Source organism: Tupaia chinensis, unplaced genomic scaffold, assembly GCF_000334495.1.
Source record: "Tupaia chinensis unplaced genomic scaffold, TupChi_1.0 Scaffold000429_1, whole genome shotgun sequence".
In the NCBI taxonomy this organism is placed as follows: domain Eukaryota; kingdom Metazoa; phylum Chordata; class Mammalia; order Scandentia; family Tupaiidae; genus Tupaia; species Tupaia belangeri.
Window position 1 is genome coordinate 5,184,565 of NW_006159934.1, and position 10,571 is coordinate 5,195,135.

The 10,571-nt window shown below is 49.4% G+C and overlaps 1 protein-coding gene and 1 pseudogene across 1 annotated transcript in view; one reads left to right on the plus strand and one right to left on the minus strand.

The window, feature by feature from the left end:
* Nucleotides 1-460: 460 nt before the first annotated feature.
* The window catches only part of GALNT17 (polypeptide N-acetylgalactosaminyltransferase 17), a 486,325-nt gene continuing 476,214 nt past the window's right edge, over nt 461-10,571 (plus strand). Inside the window, exon 1 of the mRNA XM_006155012.2 lies at nt 461-1,099. Coding sequence (XP_006155074.1) covers nt 862-1,099 — 238 coding nt within the window. The 5' untranslated portion in view covers nt 461-861. The remainder of the gene's footprint in view (nt 1,100-10,571) is intronic.
* Nucleotides 3,944-10,571, minus strand: part of LOC114008995 (V-type proton ATPase subunit D pseudogene) — a 51,181-nt pseudogene continuing 44,553 nt past the window's right edge.

The window sequence follows — 10,571 nt, forward strand, 5'->3', positions numbered from 1 at the left end:
GCCAGTGTGCCCAGCAGGCCCCAAAGGCTCCCTGCGTTGTGTTGGGACTTGGAACGTGTCCGGGAGCCCGCGGCGCTGTGCGCGCTGGTGAGTTTGCCGGCGGGGTGGGGTGTCTGAGGGTGGCAGAGGCGGAGAGGACATTGCGCTCAGTCCCTGCGCCCGTCCCCTAGTGCTGCCCCCACTTTGAGAGTAATTGAGACTTAAGCGTGACTAAGGAGCGGCGAGGATGCGAGCGCCGGACTCGGGCTCTCTCTCTGCCGGGTGTGATGGAGCGGGTCGGTGAGTCGAACAAAGGCGCCCGCCCAGAGGAGTGGGTCCTCGGCTGAAGAGCGCGGGCCGCGAGCCGCGACGGCCGCCTGCGGGCTAAGGTGTTGGCTGTGCCGCTAGAAGAGCAGCGCGCCCCGCCTCCAGCCGGCGGCGAGCCCTGAGCTGGGCACCTGTGCGCCACTCCGGCTGAGGCTTCCACACAGCCCCGCCTGCCGACCCGCTGGCCCCGGGGCCCGTGGCACCCGCTGCGCAAGGTCCAGAGACCAACCCCTTGCTGGTGCAGAGGAGACCCAGGTCTCTCGGTCTTTCGCCGAGACGCCTGGAACCGGCCGTGCGCAGTGGACTGAGCTGGCGTGTCAGGAAGCACTTCTGCAGACTGGGGACTTCCATGTGAGTGATTTCGTTTTTTCCAACCGCCCCGTCCTTCAGCAGTGTTGGCTGCCGGAGCATCCGAGCTGTGCGGCCGGCAGCCGCTGGGATCCTCGCCGGACGTCGGGTGTGTGAAGCTCGCACAGTTCCCGGTTGTCCCGCGCCCGCGCCCAGACAGAGCCCGAGAGTGTGCGGGTCCGGGGCAAGGGCCGGCTGGGCTGTTTGATGGCTTCACTGAGAAGAGTTAAAGTGCTGCTGGTGTTGAACTTGATCGCAGTGGCGGGCTTCGTGCTCTTCCTGGCCAAGTGCCGGCCCATCGCAGTGCGCAGCGGAGAAGCCTTCCACGAGATCCGGCCGCGCGCGGAGGCGGTCAACCTCAGCGCGCACAGCGCCAGCCCCATCCAGGATGCGGTCCTGAAGCGCCTCTCTCTGCTAGAGGACATCGTCTACCGGCAGCTCAATGGTAAGGACACATCCCAGCGCCCGTGGGGCTGGGCTCTGTAGGGCGGTCCATAGGGTGAGCTCAGGGCCCTGCGCTATGCGCCCGGGCACTGGCACCTCCTGGCTCCCACGGCCGCCTCTCCCTTACTCTCCCTCCCTTATCTCCTGCAAGAGACCAGGGCCGCTGGTAAGAACAGTCTACCTGCTTCCTCTCTGTGCCCCAGCCGTAAATTTGGTTTTATCCTGGACTCAATATAGTCGTCTCCTGGTCTTGAGCGCCTGGCAGGAAATCATTCCCTGGAGACTCTAGCCGGATCGCAGAAACTAGTGGAGCGGCTGAATGGGACTGGAGGCATGGGCTGATGTCTAGGCAGGAAGATAGCTCAGAGAGCTCAGCGTTTTTTGGGAACGCATGGGGAGGAGGGAGATGGGCGGTGCGTACTGCCAAAAGTCAAGGCCCCAGGTCCTGGAGCTAATGCGCTTGGGTGGTAAGTAGGACGAATATGCCATCTCTGTGGGAGGGCTACACAGCTAATAGAGGACTGCTCCCTTTGAGCCACTGTGGTGGAGCCTGCTATCTAGAACACACCCAGTTTCTTCTGGTCTGGAGCTGCGGAGGGGCAATTGTTGAAAGTCCGAGGTGCGCCTGGGACACAGGCACCTACAGAGTGTAGCAAAGCTGAGACGTGCATCCAATTAGTGGCAGCAAACATAATCTGTTCCAGGTAGAACGTTCTTCTACTTCAGGCAAAGAGGGAGACTTTTAGTGTGCTCTGGTCATACTTGGTTCAGGGACTGTTGTTGGTCACAGGATGCTGGCAGTCTACAAGTTTAGAGTGAGTGTTACCTACGTGTACAGGCAGCTCTCCAGGGACAACATCCAAGGCAGATAGCGTGCTTAGGCACAGGCTGCCTCCTCCCTTCCTGACAGCACACCCATGTTCTCACACAGCAGTTCCAGAACTGCAGAAGATCATAAAAATAATGATAATAACAGCTGATGGGATTATTGCTGTGTGCCAGACACATGCAAAGACAGGACATTGAACATTCATGTCAGTCCCGGAGGTTCCACCCATCCCCAAATGGGACATGAGGAAATAAGGCAAGGAGCGGTGAGCTAAGTTGCCTGGAGTCCTGAGTTTGGAGTGAGATCCCCATGTCTGGCTGACCACAGAGTCTGTTTTCTTGGACACTAGGCACCAACTTCCAACCATGGTCCTAATTATAAGGAGTATTAGGTTTGTTGAACAAAGAAATATATGAAGCTGCAAATTCCATCATATATCTGTGTATAGTTGAGAGCCAGGCTCAGCTGTCTTCACTGCAGTGAGAGAGACCAGTGGGTGACAGGTGGCTGGGAGAGGGAAGATGCCGGATTATTCTCCCTCTGCTCTCTGATGGTCCCCTCTGAGTAATTCCTGGGGTTGATATGGTCAGATCCCCAAGCACATGAAAGGACAGTGTGGTCTTATCTATGTCACTGGTAAGTATCCAGGGGATACCTTGAACTTGCTTCTGCAGTAGGAAGCTGCAATTCTCCACGCCCCTCACAAGGGGTGTGGCCTGGCTGTCAAAGTAGTCCAGTGAAATCATGTAGAAGCTCTTTTCCTAAGTCCGCAAAATCTAAGGCATGGATCAAACAAAGCGGCTGTTCATTTCCCGAGGAGTTAGAAGCTTATGGCGGTAGGCTTTATTCTGCACAGATTCCTGCCATGACAGACTTATGGGACCCGAAAGGATACCTTGGGTCCCTCACTCTCAGACCACAATCAGGGACATGGGTCCTTTTAGTATTCGTTTCAATTAGGAACATAAACTAGGATATAGCCACATCCCCGCTTCCCCATGTTCAATGTGCACAAACCCATTTATCTTTACAATGACTGACCCTATGAGATAGCTACTCTCATGTCCCCTCTCACATCCCCTGAGTAACTTGCTCACAGTCACCTGGCTAGTGAGCCTTAGAGCTGGAATTGAATCTGGTTCCTCTGACTCTGGAATGGAGATTCTTAGCTGCTTGCACTAGCATGTCTTGATCTCTAGCATGCATCCAAATTCCCTGGGGGGCTTGTTAGCATGCAGATGGCTGGGCCCCACTCCCAGAGTGTCTGATTCAGTAGGTTAGAGTGGGGCCAGAGAATTTGTCCCTCTAACAAACTTATGCTTGGTACCATGACCCAGCATCCTACACTCTACTGCCTACATCAAGAAGAGCAAAGGCAGAAGACTCCTTAGACTTCCAAAGCCACTTCCTAGGGAACTTCTGAAGAGCTAATTGCTGGCTTTAGATGGGCTGCTGGTGGTAGTGGTGGTGGTAGGGGTTCTGGCATTTCCCCATCTTCCCTTCTGCTATGTAAGCAATCTCTGGACTGTTTGGATCCCGTACTGTGGATTGGGAAGTCCTAGTTTCCTTGACTTGCATCCTCTGAGGAGTTGCTGGCAGGAAGGCCCAGTTGACAGCTTTTCCTGGGCAAGGTAGAAATTCAAGCTGCGACTAGGCAGATGTCATCTTCCTGCTGCCGTGTGTAGTTTGTAGTGACATGAAGCCTAAAGGTAAAGAACAAGGAGAACTTGTCAAATGGAGGACCCTCCCTCTCACTCCCACTCCCACGTGCTCCATCCTTGGCCTGGGCTTGTTTCAGGTAATGCCTGTCCCATCTATTGATGTTCTAGGCCTGCAGGGGCCGCCTGCTGCAGTGGGAGCCTGGGGGAGAGGGGAAGGGCTCTCAGTGCCTGGGGAGGTGGGACCTGAACCTCATGTGTGCTTTTGCTCTGCAGCCTGTCTTCATCCATTGTTACCAAGGGAAGAGAAGGAAACCTTGTCCTTAATGTCTTTATTTCTTAGGAGTTAATGGAGAGCCTACTGGAGCTGGCACGGGGAAGACAGTAGGAACAAGGCCACTTGGACCCAGATCTCTGGTCCATGGTGGGAGCTGCCATTTAGATTGTTCTGGTTTCTTAAACCTTTCCTGTGGACTCCTCTGAAGTTCAAGCAGGAGGGATTTGCAGAGAGCTTCACCTGGTCCTGGCTGTTGATCACGCTCATCCACAGTGTTCTCTTGCTGTTAAGATAGGTTTTGTTGGGGTTCTGCAAGTGGACAGCAAGAGTTGACCCAGACTTCCTCAGCACTGACCTCTCTGCTAAGACTGGTTGCCAAAGTGCTTGACTCTTGCCTTTTGAAAACAGTTATAGGTTATTGTTATTGTTGTTTCGTTTTCCTCAATACAGGCTGACAAGGACACTTTAAAGAGAAAGTGAAGATGTGGGTATAGAGGAGAAAGCACACAGTGATAAATTAGTTTTTCCTCCTTCAGAATCTCTTGCAGTAAACTGCTCTTCCATTCTTTCCATCAGCTCCCTGCTTCCTCCATGGCTGAGCCCTGCCTCTAACATTTTTCCCCACCCCTAGACTGTTGGGTACTCTCCTTTGACGGAGTGCCCTGACTGACCTCCTCTACTGGGCTCACAGTGGCTCCAGCTATCTGAGTAGAAAGCACCAAAATCTTTCAAAGGGCCCCACATCTCCTAGTGGCATCCTGTTTCTGGAGGAATCATGATCCTGTTTGAAGGCCAGCAGTCAGGGCCTGTCAGAACCAGCTCTGATGCACATCTCCTCTGTTCTCTTGCCCAGTGCCTCTGGCTTCTCCATTATGAACCCATTAATCTTTATAATTTTGGCAAGTAGACTCCTACTTGTTGAAATATCCTGCATTCGCCTTGGGATGTCTAGCCTCCTTATTTCAGCCTATCTTTGAGAAGTGCTAGTTGTCCTGGTTTGCCTCTCTCCCATCCACTTCCTGCATACTGCCTGTCCTTTAAGTCTTGGCTCAAGTCACTTCCTGGAGATGGGGGTTTGTGGCACACCACATGAGGTCTGAATTCTTTTGGTTTTGAGTTGCTTGAGGCTTTGTTGTCAATGACCCTTTGTACCCCTGGCCTGAAATCTTGCGCCTCCATGGTTTATTCTTTGGGTACAGAACTGGACTATAGGCTTTTTAAGGTCCAGAATTATATTTTAGACTTTTCAATACTACCTCTATCCCTCAGCATCTGCCACACACCTTGCACATAATGTGGATAACTCAGGTTTATTGAGTTGACTAATTGGATGAGAGCTGGTTTTAGGAGATAAAGGACAGTCATGGAGGAAATAAGTGCAAGACTATAGAGGCTGAGTTTGTTGGATGGGTTTGGTGGAAGGATTTAGATGGGGAGGCTGAGTGTGAGGACACTGTCTTGCCTCCACCATCTTGCCTCCACCATCTTGAAGCAGCTCTAGTCTTCATCCTTCTGAGTTAAGGGAACTAGATCCTTCCAGGAACTTGGAAGTCACACAGTTGTCCAGATTAGGAACAAGGTAATTTCAGTATGTTTCCTTTGTATGTGTAATTTCGTAGCATGACTATGGTTGTATAGTCTTTTTGTAGCATACAATTAATTCATATTGTACAGCATTTGGCAAATCTAATAAAAGCAGAAGAACATAAAACTTTGTTAAAATATATTTTTAAATGGTGGCATGGCAGTTTTGAATCAGCGACTAGGACGGTGGACTGAGGACAGACACATTTCTTGTTAGAATTCCTTATAACTCTGTACATGACTTTTGGCTTTCTGTCATCTCTTTGTCATCTTCTGGGGAAATGATTTAGTTCTCATTTTAGAGAAGAGAAAGGTGAGAAACAGAGATATTGTGTGATCTAACCAGGGTGACACAGCTAAGTGAATGGCAGAACCCAAGTTCCTAAGCCCCATGGTACTTTCCTCTCAGTGCAGCACCCTTGATGAGTAAGGGACATAAAGTAGAGGAGTGGGTGCTTCACTTGCCACATGTGAGCTCTAAGCCCTGGCTGCTGGCCTTGCCCCTCCTCAGAGCCTCTGTATAATGAATCTGAAGGACACATGTCAGAGTTTCTACTTCTGTGAGCCCAGGGCAGCTCTGTCGTAAGAGGAAATGCAATCGATTTAAGTTAGGTTCCAAATTTAGATTTTAGGAGGATATTGAACAGAAGCAGGGTTGCTTGAAGAAATTGAAAATCTTTGTGGAAGTGGAGAGAAGTCAAAATTACCTATCCCAGTCCTGCCCCCAAGCCACACAGATGCACAGAGCTGAACTCTGAGCTGTAGAAAAGCCAAACATTCCCAGCTCGCTCAAGCACAGCCCATCCAGCCTGATGTACAAGCCAAACTCCCTAGGCAAGGAAAGGGCATTGGCAGAGAGAGTAGAGGGAGAGATTTACTTTCACAGGTCTCCAAGTTGGGGTCAGGGAGAGAGTGATGGTGTTTTGAAAGCATCGCTTTGTGGATGCTAGGGCTGTTTCCTTGGCCTGTTGGGATATAGATGTGTTCCTTGGAGCATGGGTGGCAGATGGTACCAGCATTTCCTCTGGGGAGGAGGCAAAGGTATATGTTCATGTTGAAATCAGTCACTGCAGCAAATGTCAGAGGGAAACCAGGGTAGTACATACCCTTCTTCTTCCTCTTCTTTTTTCCTCTTTTTTAAACTGTCTTTCCTTCTCCCATGAGTGAGAGAGACAGAGAGAAAGAGAAAGACAGTCAGACAGTACCTTCAACAGAGTCTTGAGGCCTTGATCCTCCCCCAGCTTCAGCCAGCCCTGGATCTTGAGCATATTTGTGCCTGGTGCACTCAGGGAGGTCTCTAGAAGTGAGCCCGGAACCTTCCCATGTGGATCAGCATCACAAAATATAGTGTTTTACCACTGCGCCCTCTGCTGGCCCCTATTGGACAGTGTAAGCCTTCTTGTGCTGCATGCAGACATTCAGCAGGGCTCAGGATGGGCAGGGGCCAGGCTTATGGAAGGCCTAGGCAGCAGAGCTGGGACCTGGGTACTGGAGGAAGGCCTATTTCCTTTGCCACCACCAACGACTCATAGCATCTGGCCGCTGCTCGCCCCTCTTGGAGAAATGGGGAGCCCCATTCTTGGATAGCCTTCAGATATAAGCACATCTGTGCTGGCCAGTGTGTGTGACAGGCACTCTGCCAGCCAGGACAGCTGCTGCCTGCCTAGCCCAGAGGTAGCAGAAGGGACAGCCAGTGTCATTCTTGCTGAAGAAATTCAACCCTCCTGACCTTTGCTTGTTGCCAAATCGGGAGTGTCCTTAGTGGACAGGAAGGCGGCCTAGTAATCAGAGCTCAGAGTGACATCAGGATGAAAGAACATGGGCTCTGTGAGGCCCAAGTCCAGTGAAGAAACGACCTAACACGAGACAACCTGTGAGTCTTTCAGAATATATTAGGAGGAAGGTTGTACTTGAGTGTCAGACAGACTGGGTTGGATTTCCAGTTCTGTGACTTATTGCCTCTGTGACCTTGGACAAGTCACTTTTACTTCTCAACTGTAAAATGGGGTTGTTTTATATCAGGATGAGTTGAGATTCAAAACATATGGCATGAGCATGAGGCTCGACATAATGGCAGCCATGGGCCTCCTTAAAGTTAGACACCTTCCTTGCTTGCTTCTTATTGGATCCCTGATGCTTAGAGCTGCCCTGGCCCATAATACATGCTCAGTGAATATTTGTTGAGTAGATGCATGGGCAGTTATGCTTGTAGCACAGCGTGGTCACTGTTACCTCCTCCCAAAGTCTCCACCCTTCAATAAATCATTGGATTAAGTTCTTATCCTCTTAATCTTGTTGCAGTGGCTCAATATATGACTTCTGGGGTATAATATTCAAACTATAGCAGAATCCCAGGCTGGTTTGCACTTGATTATATAGATAAGGAAGCCATTGAGTGACCAGGTTACTGACTTAAGTTGATGTCGTGTTAGGAGTTAGTACATATGAGGAGAGTGGAGTAGAATATAGTAGTGGGCATATAGGACTGGCTACACCATACTCTTTTTAAAATTTTTTAAAAATTTTTATTATCATCATAATCTTCTTTATATTACATTAGATTACATATAACTTTACAGTGTATTACATTGCTTTTTCAAAAGGGAATGCCATGCATGTCAGTCAATACAGAGACATTAATCTCCCCACTTCAACATTTGATATCTTTTCTATGTTTTCTCCAATCATTATTATTATTATTCTAATTATTTTTTTTAAACAGTCAATTGCTATTTCTCATTTTGCTTGTAAAAAGACTTTGCCCATCATGAAATACTTCTCATACCAATCTAGTTGAGAATACTGTACATGTCATCATCAACAGTTAATAAGCCATATGCTCCACCATACTCTTGAGCACAGGACACATCTAAGCCCTCTAATCTTCAGGTGATTCAGTTGTGCCTTATGTTGGAAGCTCCCTCCTTGGTCTCATGCAGAGCTAGGAGATGGCACCTGGAATAGTTCCATTTGGAAACTCTGAATCAACACCAGGAGCTCTGAGGGAATGCCCACCTCAGGCTGGCTATCTGCTGGGCTCCTACTGCCTTTCAACCTCACTGAGGCCCACCCCCAGACTTCCCTCTTCCTCTGGCTCTCTCCTTCCATATCCAGCCTGGACAGCCCCTCATGTGGTGAGCTCGCTGGGAATCTTCTTGCTAGATCCTCAGGGTTCCTCATGGCCTTGGCCTCTGCTGCCTCTACCTACCTTGGCCTCTGCTGCCTCTACCTCTAATGGTGAATCTGCTTATTCCTTAGAATGCCTCACCATGGCAGGTATTGGTGCTATCACAATGCATGCTCTCATCTTAGCTGGGTCCTCAACTTGTCCAGCACTTGACAGTATGTCTCCCTTTCTGTTCCCCAAACCTCCCTGAGCCAAAGAGGAGGTGCAATAGCCTGGACGGAGTTAACAGAGGTTGTGGTCTAGTGGGCTGACTCTAAACTCAGCCCTCTGTCCCTGCTCTCAAATGACACAGGAGCTTGTCTCATCCCAGCTGCCCCTGCAGCAGCCCACTTCATGCAGGCCTTGTCCCACCTCTGGTGTTGTAATAACTGAAGCCACATGGGTGTGCTGCTAGAGGCCACAACAGGCCTCTGGGTCCTCCCTCCTTTGCTAGATTGAGACCAAGTGCCATGTTCCATGCCAGACCTGGCTTTCCTGATAGCTGCTAAAGGGACCGGAAGGTGAAATACATAAGAGCAGGGGAACCAGCTCCTCCCATGAGGTAGTCTTTGGCTGGAGCAGAGACAAGAGCTGTGAAGAAACACTCTCCTAACCCCCTTCAGTTGCACAGTCTGGAGGTACATTGGTCCATGTGCTCTCTGGGAAGAAGTCCAGGGAACTGGAGTACTCACTGCATTTGCTTCTTCTTCCGCTTCCTCCCTTGGCTTCCTCCCTCGTTCCCTCCCTCCCTGCCTGCCTTCCATCCTGCTTTCCACAGCATTTAGCATAAACACAGGACTCACATGGTCGAAAGACCTTCCTTTCCCTCAGTGATTGCTCCTCACTGGTCTTTAGACTGCTCTGACATGTGGATGACAATCAGCATAGCCACTGATAGTGAAGTTTTCCCTTTTAATAATGTCCCTGTCACTGCTAACTGCAAAGCCTCAGCCTTGCCATGCATGAGTAATAAACCACTGCCATAATTACAGGCGGTCACATTCAGACACTAACACATGAGTATGCTGACACGTAATAGGGAGTAAGGTTCCAGAAGAATGTCCATCCTAGCCACGGACACAATGGCTGATCGTGTGATTAGCATTTACTGAGGAGTGTCTTGTGGTTCTACACAGCTTGTTTGCTGCTGTGCCTTCCTGGTAGAAAGAGCATGAACTGGAGACCAGGGTTCTAGGTCTGCTCTTTCTAGGGACCAAAAGTGTGTGCACCTGTAAAATGAGATAGCTCATCTGCGGTGGGCTAACTGTAGAGCACTACTGCACAAGGGGCCACATAGCAGGCACAGGTCGGGTCCCTAGACCAGTGTACATAGATTAGCATGGTGGCATGCACCCATAATCCTCACCAGGAAGCTGGGATAGGAGGGTCCTGGGTTGGTGAAACACTATCAAAAATATCTCTCTCTCTTCCTCTCTCATTAGAACAAATGAGAACCATATTGTTTTAAGATTCTTTAACTCTAGGATTATGAGTCTCACCCCACCTCATCTTACTAAAATCTCGTGCATTCTCCAAGGATCAATTCAGAAGTGTTTTATTCCCTGAAACCTTTCCTGACCACCTCGTCAGAACTATCTTTGGGTTTTAAGGGTACTTTGCAGGTATTTTTTTTTGCCTTTGTTTATCTCTGCCTTTAATTATAATGAATTATTGATGTGATCAGACTCCTAGTTTGTGAGCAAATAGATCAGATTTATTAAAAAAAAAAGAGGCTCCAAGTCTTTTGGAATTAATTTGTCAGCAAGTCATTTTTTTCAATAAGTTTTCAGTAAGTCCAGGAGTGGTAGCTAGCATTGACCGGGCATCATGATGTTGTATCTCATGACATCCTACTTCTCTCTCTCTTTTTTTTTTTCACGGTTACAAGATAGCTGCTCGAGTTCTAGTCATTGTATCTTTGTACAAGATGGAAAGTATTATGAGTGATCACTGCTTCTA